Here is a 17149-nt window from a genome sequence, read left to right on the forward strand (position 1 = left end):
AAAACAAAAGAGTGTGGTAAAAGGTGAAGAGGATGTGGCTGTTGCGACAGTGATCGACACAGGAGTCAATCCACTACCCACCACAACCTGCAGGATGGATGGAAGGCCAGAGATGGATGCCTCCTGCTCTGGGAAGTCTGACACTGTCACAAAAATCCATCCAACAGATGAAGAAGCTGTTGAAAACTGGAGAGGCTTAGCAGTTCCACCCAAAAAGAGGAAGAGGAGTTCATACCTCTCTCCTTGTCCTGAATGGCTCCATGCAGATCCATCTGTGAGAGGGAAAAGACTCAAAGTGGACCTGTTGAAAAATGGAAACAATCAACAGCCTGTTAAACTCAGGAAATCAAGAATCTCTGTCCTGAACACATGTGCATTTGATGCTTTTTGTCAATGCTTATGTTGTGCTTACTGTGATTGTGTCACTTTTGAAAATATTGTTTGCAATGAGGATTCCAACAACCTCCTCCAGCTAGTGAAATCCATCACCACAAAGGGTCTGAATGCACAGGCCTACATACAGAGGGCAGAACTGCTGAGCGAAATATTCAAAGCTGTCCGACTGAAGTCTGGCGCTCTCCAAATCGATGCACAATGCCACATCTCCACTATCATTGAAAAGTCAATGACAAAACGCACTTGTGCTTCATTAACAAAACAGTGCTCTTCACAGTATTGTGGTCTCAGCAAACAAGTCACAAGGGAAATTGCATTTGTTTGTACTTCTGTTGCTGTACTGCAGGCTTCTGGCATGGCTCATCTTCAGACTGCAGTGGAAGAAGGCCTTGACCTTCCGGAGTCCCCCTGCCTCAGGCCGATCCAAAGTCCGTCACAGTGTCCCTCTGCAATCAAGCCAGATACCTCAGAAAAAGTACTCTGTGCAGGGAAAGTTTCTCACAGTTACAGTCTGGGAGAACTTATGTGGATTGACACTGACCTGGGAAGCAGCTCCACAGAATTTCCTTTGAGTGAATTTCCCTCCAATCTGATGCTCCAGGGAAAGAGATTTACTTTACGGGCAGTCATTGCTTTTAGAGGAGGCTTAACCCAGGATGCTCTTGGACATTATGTGGCCTACTGCAGGAGGTCTCCATGTGTCTGGGAAATGTATGACGACCTGAGAAGTGGAGTGACAGGAGCGTCAGAAAAAAAACAAAATATGCCCACATGCTGTATTATACACAAAAGACTGATTGCACTATTTATATTTAATTTCACAAGTTAAATTATTTTTGTTGAACTTTTTGTATGCCACACACCCTTGTTTTCCTACTCCTGTTAGGAGAAGTAGTGTTCTATTTTATGGAGATTTGCACTCAAGTCTATTATTTTGTGTGGCATCTTTGGTTTGAAGACAGAATGTGTTTTTAAGTTTAAGTTTTTAAAGTTTTTTTTTTTTTTTTGTTAAAGGGGCTATATGCGTTTTTCTGAAATTTAAACTCGTGACTGACACCTGTGGCCAAAAAACAGAACTGCTCTCATTTTCTGCTCGCTCTCGCAGCGGTGGTGACGTCACATCCGCAGACAGCGCGGGAAAAGACGACCCGCCAGAAAATAGGAAAAATAGGATACAGGCTTATAGGTGCACCCACTGTGAGCGGACAAGGTGTCAGTATGCTCATCAGGAGAGGTTTCAGTCATAAATGGTAAAATAAAAAGGCTAATGTTACGTTTATTTTGGGGAAAAAGTTGCATATAGCCCCTTTAATGGATGTTCAATAGTACATAATTAAATTTCAAAAGTTAAATAATTTTGACTTAATTGAGTCATGAGTTTCCACATACATAATAATAATAGTACTAATTAAATGATATATACACACACAGACACTTAAATTCACACACAGTAGCCTACCAGTCAAAAGATTTAAAAAGTTTATTTTTTATTTTATTTAATGTTCCTTATGCTCACTTAGGCTATATTTATTTTATCAAAAATACAGTAATATTGTGAAATATTATTCCAATGTAATACTGCCGTTTTATACGTGAATATATATAGTAAAGTGTAATTTATTCCTGTAATCAAAGCTGAATTTTAGCATCATTAGTTCAGTGTCACATGATCCTTCAGAAAACATTCTAATATAGCTACTGATGTTATGAATTTGATGCTCAAGAAACATTAGCAATGTTGAAAACAGTTGTGCTGCTTATTGTTGTTCTTTTCTTCTTCTGAAAACCAATATATACAACAATTCAAAGATTTTGGTTAAGTAATATAAAAAAATAATACTTTTATTTAGCAAGGACAACATTTATCAAAATTAAGAACCTTTCTTAAATGAGCACCAATAATAATTGAGCATACATTCAACATTTTACTATGATTTCAAAAGAATCATGTGAAATTGAAAACTGGAGTAGGTCTAATGATACAGAAAATTCAGCTTTTACATCACAGGAATAAAATTACATTGTATATTAAAACCGAAAATAGCTACTTTAAATTGTAATAATATTTGTGATATTAAAAAGAAATCAGCCTTAGTGAGCTTAAGAGACATAAAAAAAGAAGAAGAATCCACACTTTTGACCCCTAGCCTACTGTAGCCTATAAGCCTTTACACACATGTGTATAAACACAGCAAACAGATTATGGTGCGTGTAACTTATGTGACAATTGTCATATATGTTATTATCAAAACACAACATACAGTAAGTAAAAACACTTACCTTGAAGTTTGTTGCATCCACATCCTGTGATCCGCAGTGTTCGTTAAAAGTTGAAAACGCACAGGATAACAACCTAATGGAATATTGTGATTTGGTTTGCCGATTCTTTAGGTCTCTCCCATTCAGTTAGTTGTGCACAAAACGGAGCACAAACTAATTTGAGACTATTTTGGATGGATTTGGCTGGTAACGTCATCGTCTTTGATTCAATTTCTGATATTTTAAAACCCAACGCAGCACAAACAAAAATTTTACCGGCACAAACCAGCACAAACGGAGCACAAACGAACGAGACTATTTTGGGTGAATTCGGAGCATGTGGGGGGGCTGATGACGTCATCGTCTATAATTCAATTTCTGATATTTTAAAACCCAAAGCAGCACAAACGAAAATTTTACCGGCACAAACCAGCACAAACGGAGCACAAACGAACAAGTCTATTTTGAGTGAATTTGGAGCATGTGGGGGCTGACTGACCTCATAATGACCACCTAATATTATTTTAATATCTAAAAAAACCCGAAGCAGCTCAAACGAAACTTTTTACAGCACAAACCAGCACAAACGGAGCACAAACGATTGCGTCTATTTTGGGTGGATTCGGAGCATGTGGGGGGGCTGGTGACGTCATCGTCTATAATTCAATCTCTGATATTTTAAAACCCAACGCAGCACAAACGAAAATTTTACCGGCACAAACCAGCACAAACGAAGCACAAACGAACGAGACTATTTTGGGTGAATTTGCAGCATGTGGGGGGGCTGAGTGACCTCAGAATGACCTAAAAATATTCTTTTAATATCTAAAAAACCGAAACAGCACAAACGAAACTTTTTACAGCACAAACCAGCACAAACAGAGCACAAACGATTGAGCATAGTTTGACGACGTTTTGCGTTGGGTGGGGGGCCAACTTCACGCAGGTAGAGACAGGTGTGTTGACATGTGAAGCAACACAGCAGGGCATATATGTTGTTGTATTTTTATGATGAAAAGTCTAAATAATTTTTTTCTCTACCTCGTGTAAAGTGCAATGTGTGTAATGTTGTAAAAAATATTTAATATTTGTCATAACAGAGCCGATGGGCTCTTTTGATGGCAGTGAGGCTGGGTCCCCTCTGCTGCTTCTTCCCCTGCTGGCCCTTCAGCATCTGCTGCTGTACCCACAGGTGTGTACTGGCAATAATGACCATGTTTAGATGCATATTATATCTACTGTAAGCACTCGTAGTTTAATCCTTTTCTGGGGATGCGTAACTTTAGGAGAATCTGTGACAGATAAAATATATGGCATTAAAAAATTATGCGTTTATAAATATGTGTATATTATATCTACTGTAAGCACCCGTAGTTTACTAATTTTCTGCCTTCTCAATGTACAAAATGTTATCATTTGATACAGTGCCACCAAGAGGAAGAGCCCAGAGAAGGCGCAGAGAGCAGCCTTCAGAGGTGGAGCGGCAGCTCCTGGAAGCCCTCAGGACCCGTCCTGTGGCTCCAGCGCCGCCTCCACGCTCAGAGGATGAGCTTTCTTGAGTCTGGTCCCTTCCCTGCAGAGGTTACCGCCTCAGACAAAAAAGACTTCATCAAATTTCAAATTCATAAATTAATTTATGAAAGCAGCAGTTCTGCTTAATTTGGAACATTTGGAACCCACTCAGTAATTTTTAAGAGGCAGAAATCTCTGCAGGGAATGAACCAGACATTCTCTCCTTTCTCCTCTCCTTCACTTTGTCCCTCACTCTTCCCTCTTCCAAGCAAGATACTTTTTATTCCTGCATGTTAATTGTAAATGGCACAGCCATGAACTCGTCCACCAAGCAGTCCCAGATTGCAGTCACCACATCTGGGACAACCTGGCAGACAGTGGAGACACCAACGCGGAAGCTGCTGGCAATGGTCCGGAAGGAGTCTCCAGTGGCAAGATATCTGAGAGAGAGAGAAAAATAAAATATAATAAACATTGTTATAAATGAAAATTGCAATTCCAAATATAAATGTATAATACTGGTGTTTTTGAGGGGGTTTTTTTACAGTTAAACAAGCTTGCTAAATGCCCTTAACTTTGCATTTGCTCTGATTTGCTTGCTACATTGCAAAAACAAACTATTATTCAATATTATAATATAGCAATTACCTGCATAATTCAAAACTCACTTTGACTGTTGTATTTCAACATTTCAAAATTTAATAAAATTTCTCATTTCAATAACCATGAAAAAATACTAAAGTATATTATAGTAAAATTACTCTAGTAAATACTATTGTGTTTTTGAACCATCCTATAGTAAAGATACTACAGTAAATTGTAGTATATTATAGTATTTACTACACTTTGTTAATTTACTGTAGTATATTTACTATAGTACGATTCAAAAACACTAGTATTTACTAGAATAATTGTACTATAATATACTATTGTATTTTTTCATAATCATAATAATTAAACACCTATTTTCATTAAAGTGCTATATTGAGAACTGTGTTCAGAATATATGAGACTATATAATCTGTTATATAACATATAACGTGTAACTATATGTTCTCATCAGTCATTAATTAACGTTACTTGTAATCACACAGAATATTAAATGATTTACTGACCGGAGACAGATGGACAGGCGCTCTGCAGGTGGAATGCAGCGCCTGTAGTTGGTATCCTGGAGGGAAATCTTCTCACCGACACGGGACAACAGGTCATCAAACTGGGACCGGCTCAGTCGGAAGTACTGCTGAAAGCGGCCGTCATCCAGGCGCAGCTCCTGGAGGAGTTGATGAAACTCACCGAGCTGGGTGCGCTTCTGGAGGATCTGATGGACCCAGACACGGCGCCGAACGAGTCTGCGCCGCTTTTCAGCCTTCCACAGCAAATAAAGCGCAGCTACCCTCTCAACAAAATCTATGTCAGCCATTTCACAACGAGACTGGAGCAGAAAAAAAGAGCAGGAGCCAGCGGCAAATGTGAGAAAGACTAGCCGAGGAAAGGCGGGTCTCGCCGGGTAAACGCGCGTGGAACGCCGCTGATTGCCTGGATCTCCGAAAACGCTAGGCAAAATGCTTAAATAGGCACTCTTTTTATAAATTAATCACAGATTTAAGCTTTAAACAACTATATTACCGACTGAAAAATTCTTTAAACTACGTTTTGTCACACATTAATAGTAGTATTTTTTACAAAAAAGACCTCAAGTGACCGAGACGGGCTGGCTCATATAGGGCAGAAGCCCCTCCCATGACGCGAATTCGCGTCTGTTGTGTAGTTGTCACGCGCAAGTAAACTCAAAATGTACACGTGTCCACCTTCGCGCGAATCGCGTCCGGTGTGAACGCCACATAAGGAAATGTAAAGTACACATACAAGTGTTTTAATGTGCATGCTTTTGGACTAAAGCCCCAGAGTTTTGTGCTGTCCTGTGACTACAAATTCACAGAAACAGACCTGACTGAATAAGTACGTGTCCTTTTTCGTTCTAGTTTCCAGTCTGATAACACTTCCCTTTGTTGGTGAAATGATGGGGTTGTGTGACGTTGTTTCAGAGAGAAGAGTTAAGGGAGGGTTTAGTAAAGCACTGGAAAACACAGCGTGATATTGAGCTCAGCACTACAGGACAGAGGCTATTAACCCTGTCCGGCCTGTTGAAAGCCCTGGCTCGCACTGGCCCGACTGTGGATAAGCTGCTATTGGCAGATCTCCATGTCTCTGTATCTTTTAAATCAAAAAGCCTGTTTGTTATATATATTTTTTATTTTGTGTAGGTGTTGCCGCCTCCGGAGACCCGTGAGATTACTGTAAAAAACAGGAAGAAATGAAAAGGACGGGAGAGTCGCGTCTGCTCTTTTCACAGCTCCTCTATTAATGTTATTTATGAAGTGCACAATCAATTTCAAGTACATACAATCACTTTTAAAGCTTTGTTTCACATTCAGTTCTCTCTTTCCATTACTTTAGTGTCACAATAGATTTCTTTTTACCATTTTTCTTGTCTCATGTCTTCAATTTATCTTTCGTTGATACCTGAATACTCCATAGACATTTATTAAACATCAATATTACTTTTTATAGAGACAATATGACTTAGAATTGGTCTAACTCAATATATATATATTATAAAAGTGTATATTTTAAACCACTTCCTTCTCAAAAATACTGTATAACACAAGTTACTATTTTTTTCCTCACATAGAAGAGCATTTGCAATGGAAGAACACAGATTGAGTGGCTTTTCACTCTTCCCTCAACGACTGGTCACGTGACCACCAAGCGCGCCAAACGCGATCACAGAATGAGCTTACCAGAGACATTTAACGCTCTATTTTAACACATTAACTCAAACAATTAAACATTTTACAACCAAAAAACGATTAATAAAACTCTATAGTTAGATATAATGATCACTGGAGCATATTTAGATAATTTTTTCCTCAAGTTAGAGAGAAAACATACATTACAAAACAAAACGTCATCAGCTAAATCACATTCAACACCTTACATTCCTCATACATCAAAATAGTGCAATCACTGTTATATATTCAACGGTTTCTCCTATAATGTCTGTGTTTTTACCTGTAAAAAAACAGAAAGAAATGAAAAGGACGGGAGAGTCGCGTCTGCTCTTTTCACAGCTCCTCTGTTAATGTGAGGGAGCATGCGCAGTTCACCAGTCCGTTCGAGACTCCCGGGTCAGAATGTCAAAATAAGAGTCCCCTTTTTTCCTCATATAATTCAATATACATCCGGTTAATTTGCACACTGCATAGGAAAATAATGTAATTATTAAACTTATAACAATATACAGAGTTGAGGAAAAATAAAAAATACACAATTGTATACATACTTTGTGTGTATCACACTGGCATACACAGTTTTATGAATTTTTGTTTATACAGATCTATATTTCTGTTGACATGTAAAATTGTAACTAGTTCTTTCTTCATTCAGCTGATCAATACAGTCTAATTCTTGACTCTGGCTTCTTTACTCCTCTCACAGTCACTGGACATTCATTGGGAATTCATTCAGGCTCTAAGGTGATTTAGTACCATAATCAACACATTATACAGACTCTCAAACATGAGGTGTTTCCTGTCTGTGAGATTAATTCCACACTGATGACATAAACCCAGTTCTCTCATTCATGAATACTCATGTGGTACTCCAGCACTTTTTTATACCTAAAACTTTTCCCACAGTGACCACATGTGAACGGCTTTTCTCCAGTGTGAACTCTCATGTGCCGGTTGAGGCTTCCTTTTCGGTTGAAACTGTATCCACATTGTTGGCAGGTGAACGGCTTCTCTCCAGTGTGAACTCTTATGTGGTCTTCAAAGTGTTGTTTTCGATTGAAACTCTTTCCACACTGAGGGCACGTGTAAAGTTGCTCCGCAGAGTGAAGTCTCATGTGTCTGTTAAGGTTTACTTTTTGAGTGAAACTCTTTCCACACTCAGAGCATGTGTAGCGTTTCTCTCCAGTATGACTTGTCATGTGGACTTGAAAGTTTTCATGATGATCAAAACTCTCTCCACACTGTTGGCAGGTGAAAGGGCACTCTCCAGTGTGAATTCCAATGTGTCTATTCAAGCTTACTTTCTGAGTGAAACTCATTCCACACTGTTGGCAGATGAAAGGCTTCTCTCCAGTGTGAATTCTCATGTGTTTTTTAAGGTTTCCTTTTAGGTTGAAACTTTTTCCACAATGTTGGCAGGTGTAAGGCTTCTCTCCAGTGTGAATTCGCATGTGCCTGTCAAGGCTTCCTTTTTCAGCAAAAGTCTTTCCACACCGAGGGCAGGTGTAAGGCTTCTCTCCATTGTGAATTCTAATGTGCCGGTTAAGGCTTCCTTTTAGAGTGAAACTCTTTCCACACTGTTGGCAGATGAAAGGGCACTCTCCAGTGTGAATTCTCATATGGATGTTAAGGTGTCCTTTACTACTGAAACTCCTTCCACACTGAGGGTACGTGTAAGGCTTCTCTCCGGTCTGAACTCTAATGTGTCTTTTAAGGCTTCTTTTTAGAGGGAATCCATTTCCAGAGATTAAATGACTTGTAGTTCCCTTATTTTTAGCCTTTTTTCGTGACAAAGTCTTTTCCATCTGTGAGCAACTAAAAGGTTTTTCCCTTGTTATGAAATCATTTTTCTTAAATTGATCTTTCTCTTCCATTTCATTCAGTACTTCACTCTCCTTTTTCAGCACCATCAGGTCTAAGGCAAAAAGAGACAAAAGCAAATTAACACCAGTTTAATGGCACAAAGCATTTAGACATGTAAAGTATCAAAATCAACAAACAACTAGATACTATTCCCATGGGCATCACACCGGGAGGGAAAAAGGGACAGTGTGCGGAGGGCCCACATTTTCATCTTCCCCTGAGCTTTAGCCAACCACTCAGCAGCAGTCCAGTCCTTTTTGTCTTTAGCCCAGGCGAGATGCTTCTGACGCTGTTTGTTGTTCAAGAATGGCTTGACACAAGGAATGTGACAGCTGAAACCCATGTCTTTCATACGTCTGTGTGTAGTGGTTCTTGAAGCACTGACTCCAGCTGCAGTCCACTCTTTGTGAATCTCCCCCACATTTATGAATGGGTTTTGTTTCACAATCCTCTCCAGGGTGCGGTTATCCCTATTGCTTTTACACTTTTTTTCTACCACATCTTTTCCTTCCCTTTGCCTCTCTATTAATGTGCTTGGACACAGAGCTCTGTGAACAGCCAGCCTCTTTTGCAATGACCTTTTGTGTCTTGCCCTCCTTGTGCAAGGTGTCAATGGTCGTCTTTTGGACGACTGTCAAGTCAGCAGTCTTCCCCGGTGATTGTGAAGAACTACTGAGAGACCATTTAAAGGCCTTTGCAGGTGTTTTGAGTTCATTAGATGATTAGAGTGTGGCACCAGGTGTCTTCAATACTGAACCTTTTCACAATATTCTAATTTTCTGAGATACTGAATTTGGGATTTTCCTTAGTTGTCAGTTATAATCATCAAAATTAAAAGAAATAAACATTTGAAATATATCAGTCTGTGTGTAATGAATGAATATAATATACAAGTTTCACTTTTTGAATGGAATTTGAATGGAATTTTTTGATGATATTCTAATTATATGACCAGCACCTGTATGTCAAAAAGAAATGGGGGAAAAGAAATAGGCACAGCAATAGATGAGAATGACGGGGAAGTAATGTGTAAAATGCAGTGGAAGACAACTTATTCGTTAACTTGGAGAGAATTTGGATGGAAAACCATAATGAGATATTTTATTACCCCTGTTCAGAAAGCTCACCAAAACATAGGAACAGGGTGCTGGAGACTGTGTAGCGACAACGATGCTAATTATTATAAACCAATGCAGAACAGTATTTCATTGATATAAAGAAGCAATATCGATTACATAAAAGTAATATGTTGCACATATATAGCAGAATATTACTTGACTCAACAGGTAATACACGCCATATAACTAATGAAATTATTGAGTATGAGTCATGGGAAACTATATGTGCAGAACGTCATAAGGGAATCAATAGTCACAACTGGAAAGAGTTAGACTGGAAAACAAAGTCAGGTTTTTTTAAGAACACCATAGGCGATATCAAAATCTGGTAATGGTCCAGAAGCAGAGAAATGCTGGAGGGTGCAGGAAGGTAGGAGACCACACGAATATATTCTGGGATTGTCCGAAAATATCCACATTTTGGCAAGGGGTAATGACTGGTCAAGTGTAAAGTTTGGTTGAGGGGGGATTGTGGTGTGGGTGTTGTTTTTCAGGGGTTGGGCTCGCTTGGCCCCATAGTTCCAGTGAAACAAACTCGTAATAACTCTTAACTCTTCTAGAAGAATGGTCAAAAATTCCCAAACACTCTCCTAAACCTTGTGGAAAACCTTCCCAGAAGAATTTAAGCTTTTATAGCTGCAATGGGTGGACCAATTCCATATTAAACCCTACGGATTAAGAATGGTGTGACGCTCATCTGCAATCACGCACCGTTCTCACACCATTCATGTTATTCACTTCATCTGTCAATGATTATAATGTTATGCCTGATCAGTGGTGTGTGTGTGTATGTGTATGTGTATGTAATATATATATATATATATATATATATATATATATTCATCATGGTGGGATATATTGGGCAGCAAGTGAACATTTTGTCCTCAAAGTTGATGTTGATGTGTAGGAAAAATGGGCAAGCGTAAGGATTTGAGTGAGTTTGACAAGGGCCAAATTGTGATGGCTAGACGACTGGGTCAGAACATCTCCAAAACTGCAGCTCTTGTGGGGTGTTCCCGGTCTGCAGTGGTCAGTATCTATCAAAAGTGCTCCAAGGAAGGAACAGTGGTGAACCGGCCCCAGGGTCATGGGCAGCCAAGGCTCATGACGCACGTGTTCAATTCAGTTCCCTGGTGGCTGTGGCTCTTTCAGCAGGATAATGCGCCGCCACAAAGCACAAATGGTTCGGGAATAGTTTGAGGAGCACAATGATTTTGAGGTGTTGACTGGCCTCAAAATTCCCCAGATCTCAATCTAATTGAGCGTTTGTGGGATGTACTGAACAAACATGTCCAATTCATGGAGGCCCCACCTCACAGCTTACAGGACTTAAAGGATTTGCTGCTAATATCTTGGTGCCAAATACCACAACACACCTTCAGGGGTCTAGTGGAGCCATGCCTCAACGGGTCAGGGCTGTTTTGGCAGCAAAAGGGGGACCAACACAATATTAGGTCATAATTCAGCTTTGAGAATGAAACCAACCTGTTTGTTCCTCAGTTTCTTCATGTTTCACTCTGAATGTTTCTTCAATCTTCACGTCTTCAATCTCCTCTTTAATAAACGCCATCTTTATAATAATTATAATAGTGTCACGTGGATCTCAGTCGCTTCACCAGGAGTTTATCTGTGAGTTTGTCCTGTTTAAGATGAGAATAATTAACAAAAAGAAAAATAAATCCACACTAAATCTCTCTTAGTTCAGTAGTTCAGTCACTGGCCAGAGAGTGATTACAGAATTCAACAGCAACAAGTTTCTAATTATAGTATAAATTGAAACAACAATTGAGAAAAAAAAAAAGTTAAACTTCAAAATTAAAGGGCATCACAAACATGTTAAATTAATTTTAAACTTTTTTTTAAATGAGAAAATTTAGTAATTTTAAACCCAATTTAAGTTTGATGAATATAAAATTTTCCCAATAACAAAAACAAATCAATAATATAGAGGCATATTTTTCTTTTGGAAAAGTCATTTTCATTTGAATGAAGTAAAACGTCTCAATTTAAGACAAGGTTTCAGTTCATTTTAACACTTATTATTTGAGACATCTCATATCTAATGTGCCTCTCAGGATATATTCTGTGAACAATGTTAAATGACACTTTGATTTTATTTGTTACAAAATATTCCCACTCAAATTAGGGAAACATATTAAACCAAACTAATTTAGATGGAAGAGAAGAGATATAAACAAAAGGAGATCTAATCGATTGGTTACTGCGTTTATCATTCATTAAATCAAGTTGATCTAAAAACAAAAGAGACTTTTAATTATTAAAAATAATTGCTCTTTTTGAATATTTTCCCTAATAATTTATTTAAACAACTTGGTGGTATAATTTTTTTTCTTAGATGCAGTTTTGATATTCGCAAAACACCTCTTTGATTATCTAATTTTCACACAAGTCCTTTTGACGCTGTGTTTGGTTTTTAAACATAACTTCTCTCCTTACTCCTTTTTAATTTGGAATAATAAATATATCAAACACACCTAAAATATTTTTAGACATTGGATTGAGTCTAATATATTATCAGTTGGTCAGTTGTTGAATTCTGATGGTCAGCTTTTGAGTATTACTGAATTACATTTAAGTGTCATATTTCTGTTAAAGAATATTGTATTATTCATCCGTCAGAGCGACAGTTAATGGACATAAATGACCTGTTTAGACAAAAACAACTCCAAAACTGTAATGATTTGTAGAAATGCAGCGCTTCGAATCACTGAATCATTTGTTGCGAGTCAATGTTTCAACAGACTCGGAGAGCCGAAAGCTCCGTTTCTCTCGTCACTCGCCACAGACTAAATTCATGTTTGAACTGATTCACGATAAAGAGCGAAATGAGACCCTCCTTCTGTTACTCATGAGTTTAATTATGTTACTTTACTCACACAACGCTGATAAATGTTAGATAAAGCAATGCAGGGTTGCATTTAATCATACATCATTCATTATGTTTCGCTTTAGAACGTTTCTATAGCTTTAAGCATTTTAAACGCTTACCTTTCTTCAACAGAATCACAACAGAGGCAGGAGCGCGAAGCAGCTTGATGATGTCACACATGGAGACCAAAATAAAAGTCCCGTTCACACACTGCTGCAACTAAAATCACAGAAGTCCATAGAAATTGACATAGGAAAAATGACAACATTCAGAGTTGAACGTATTGGTGGAATACATTTACTAACACAATTGTAAGTTAATAATACAGTTCACGTTTAGAGTAAAAAAAATAAAGCAAACAACGGATGGATTTATTTTCTTTGTTTTTATATTTAATTGTATAATCATTTGAATAGTAATTTGATTAATAATTTATTCATTTTGTCATTTAATAATTTTATTTTTATTAATTTGTCATTTTATGTTTTAATATTTTATATGACTTAATATCTGTTTTCTGTTGTTGTTTAATTTTATGAGTGTGTGGTTTTAACGGATGTTTGACCTCATGGGTAGGAGATCAGAGAATGTCTCCATTAAAGGTTTTTATCGTCACAGGACGATGCGAAGCAGTCATTTTCCAATGTTTTTCCCTTGTTATAATAACACTTGTTGGAATTGTATCATGGGAAATTTAGTTTTCACCACAAATTCTGCTGTTAACATGATTATTTTAAAACTAAGTTGAAATAATGCAGAGTAACAACTGAAGTGAAAACTATCGATTAACAACTTCATAGCTCACAGTATATCTATTTTTATTAATAATCTATTTCCCTATGAGAAAAATGAATGGAGTTTTAACTTCCGAAACCCGACTATTGCACTCAATAGGGGCTTTCTATGGTGGCCCTGAAGGGCAGATCATCAACACAACAGCTAATCAGAAAACACAATGGCAAAATATAAAATGGAAAGGACGGCATTACAGTAAGCCTATTGATTGGACAGTGTCAGTTTATTTTAGCGTCACAATCAGTATTTAATATTCGACTAAGTATTTGAGTATTCAACTTTTTGTCAAAACTAGACAATGAGCAATCTATTTTCTGTTTATTTTAAAGTGTGACAAGACATATCACAAGACAAAAAAGTAGCAGTCCAAAACATACAAAAAAGGAATAATTTAATGGATATCCTAAACGAAGAAAAAAAGTTGTCCAGAGCGGTTTTGTTCCCATGGCTGTGCACAAGGAACTGCAAGACAAATATTACAACCTCAAAAAAAGGATGTGAGTGGGGGAGATGGTCAATGAAGAAAAAGGGAAAAAATTTAAGTGTTTAAAAGAAGAGAAAGGTACATGAAGGCTGAACTGCAGCAACTAATGCCTAAATCTCAAAAAGGAGCTCTTCCAGAAAGAACAGAAATATTTTTCTATTTTCTGGCTTAATCTGGTATTACATCAAAGTAATGTTGAACCAACATCCAACATGCCCTTCAAAACGAATGGAAAATACACAGATGCAATGTTTGTCTATTTGTGTTGCAGCTTTGTACAATAGGTTGGACAGATGATTGCAGTCTGCCTCCTCCATGGTGGTGTCAAAAGATTATTTTGTCAATTGTGCAACTCTAAGCCTCCTGCACCAGACATTGTACCAGCACATACAGACCTTAGAAGACAGAGATGACATGGTGGTATCAGCAACAAACTTCTTGCTGGAAAGCAGGTTGAGGGATTCTGTGGAAGAGTGAGTTGCTGAATAGTCTACCAATGTCTTAAAAGTGATACAACTAGGTTTTCAAAGTCTAAGACAGTGTACCTCCTTTCTGAAACAATGCACACAATGATTACAATATGGTGTGAACACACATCATATGACTAGTATTTGACAACAGCACTATCTACGCTATATAATAATGTCTTTGTCAATCTTTTTCTTCCTCAGTTAGGTTGCAGCTCACAAGGATTTATACAGGCAGACTCCAGTGAGAATCCTTTGCGTTGATTAAGAAAGCCATCAGCTAAACCCATCTAGATTGAGGATCATCATTGAAGGATGTTTGGTGATGGATCAACTGACCAACCTCAGGACTTCTGTGTCCTTTTCTTCCGGACTGATTTATGTTCTGCACCTGGACAACCATAACTGTATGAAAAATATGTCATATTTTATTCAGCAGGCTCAACCTAGGAAAAGGCGAGCTGACACCTAAAATTGAATACTGCCTATATTGTGAACTCAAACAAACCATATAGTTTTGATGCAATTTGTTGTGATTCTTATAGACTGTCCATGTGCTTAAAAATAAGCTGATTTGTTCAAATGTTTTCAGGACATGAAAAATTCATGTTTTGTTGGTTGTATATATTTTGGAACTGAATAGAAATAAAACAGAAAATTGTATGAATGTATCAGTTTGCCTTTTTTCCTTTTCTAGTTTAACATTAAAATATAAAATAATTCATATAAACTTACTTAGTACATTGACAGTAATTGATATTACAAAACATTTTAAGTTAAATGAACTCATTTTTTAAAGTTCACATTACTTAAAAATTGTGAGTTGCCCTAAAATGTTTGAATAAATTCAACTTATCCGTGTTGATGCTTTCTTCATCAGAGGAGTGTGGGCTAGCCTGGCTCCGCCCTCCTACATACTTCCGCTCAATTTTCATTTTCCTTCAGTTCTCCGTCTGGGATTGCGGTATATTCTCTGGTTTTCGCCGGTCATATTTTAACCTGCCCAATCAGCGAACAGTGAGAATGGCTGAGAACGATAACGATGGCGTTGATGTGCGCTAGTTTGAGGTGACATACGTCACTACCAAATGTTAGCGATTGGTTATGGCAGATCCAGAGTAGCTCTGGGCAGATCCAATAGTTTTAAACTTCAACAGAGTACCCGAATGAATGAAGCTTATGTGGTATGTTTACTGCTTAGAAATTCGATGTGGTTTAGCTCTATGTAAGGCTATGTCATGTTAATGGCATGAGTCAGTGGGCGGGGCTACAGAATCAGGCATTGTTTTTTTCTGTTGAGGCGGTGCTTCACCACATGGTGACGTCTAGGGTCACCACATTCTGAAATCGATCGTTTTCTGCGCCTGGTGTCTATAAGGGCTTTTCTTTGACTAAGAAGGAAGTTTTCAGCTCTGAAACTTACAGGATATTCTTATATTACCATGACCTTTTTATATATCAAAAGCTCAAGGGAAAGTTGATTTCTCAATTCATCACCCCATCATCACCAACTTGAGTATGAACAAGCAGGTTATATATAGCAGTATTTCGCTTTCAATTTAATCATTCATCCATCAGTTTCCGTATTTTACGTGACATCTGCGTTATACTGTAAATTCAATTGTCATGACTGGATTTCGGGATTCCCTCTGCATCACAGAAATGATTCGGCCTTAAGTTATAAGCATACTTTCATCTGCTCAGAGGGATGTGTTCCCGAACATGTTCTATGTGTTTCCTCATTTGCATCAACTTTTTTTGCAAATTTGATATCCTCCAGGACAACATCACGCTATTTTTTTTTTTCTATATCCAAAGTATTTCCATACTAGCCAGGGGTGTTTGATGGTGTTTCGCTTTCAGCTGGGTCTGCATCATTGACGTCTGTCTTGCCCGTCTCCATCTTTTTGTGATTTTTGCGCGTTTGTTCTCCTGCCCTTCAAGTCACTGTAGTAATTTCTGGAGCGTGATCCCCTCCCCCCCACCCTTTCGTATTATTTATTTATTTCTACGCAGTAATGGCTTTGGTTTAATGTAGTGAAATACAGTACTTCAAACAAAAACAACGCAATTACAGTAATGCGAGTAAATGTAATTCGTTACTTTCCACCTCTGTCTGTACCCTTAATGTTTTCAATCACATTGAGGTAAATAAAAAGCATAGAAACCATTGCAAACAGTGTCTTGTCCTCTTTTATCTTTGACTTTCAATGTGAGAGCCATACTCTATTTGAGTAAGTATGGAGAGAGGAAGTTGCGCTCAACTTGAGCATGGTATCTGAAATGGTAATTTTTATCGAGTTGTATTGACCAGAAATAAACCAATTAGGGCTTATTTTGTAGCTAAGACCCTACATACCAGCAAATACGACCATTATTCAAAATACTGAGAAATAATTTGTGTAGATGATTGACGTGTAGACTACTTTAAACTCAAAAAGTAACATGGTGATCTTACGTTAGCTAGTTACTGTCAACTATCACTCAGTGTTCAGCCGAACCTCCCATCACATTAGTAATTTACTGGAGTAACGTCAGCTAGATAGCTAGCTTAACAGTCTCTCATCCCA

At 37.9% G+C, this 17149-nt stretch overlaps 2 protein-coding genes across 2 annotated transcripts in view; both read right to left on the reverse strand.

Moving 5' to 3' along the window:
* The window catches only part of LOC307126529 (uncharacterized protein), a 1210917-nt gene that overhangs the window by 649504 nt on the left and 544264 nt on the right, over positions 1-17149 (reverse strand). The window lies entirely within an intron of this gene.
* Positions 6509-13020, reverse strand: LOC307126537 (uncharacterized protein). The gene is made up of 3 exons (XM_079817120.1): positions 12953-13020; positions 11429-11583; positions 6509-8877 (listed from the first exon to the last, which is right to left on the reverse strand). Exons 2-3 carry the CDS (start codon positions 11511-11513, stop codon positions 7808-7810), a joined length of 1155 nt encoding a protein of 384 aa, XP_079673246.1. The 5' UTR covers positions 11514-11583; positions 12953-13020; the 3' UTR covers positions 6509-7807.

Source organism: Gobio gobio, assembly GCF_949357685.1.
Source record: "Gobio gobio genome assembly, chromosome: 5".
Classification (NCBI taxonomy): Eukaryota; Metazoa; Chordata; class Actinopteri; order Cypriniformes; family Gobionidae; genus Gobio; species Gobio gobio.

Excerpts from the sequence above, each read along its gene's own strand:
- LOC307126537 (XM_079817120.1), bottom strand. The coding sequence starts at position 11,513 with ATGGCGTTTATTAAAGAGGAGATTGAAGACGTGAAGATTGAAGAAACA. Across the intron at positions 8,878-11,428 it reads AGAAACTGAGGAACAAACAG|ACCTGATGGTGCTGAAAAAG; the intron begins GTTGGTTTCATT and ends TTTTTGCCTTAG.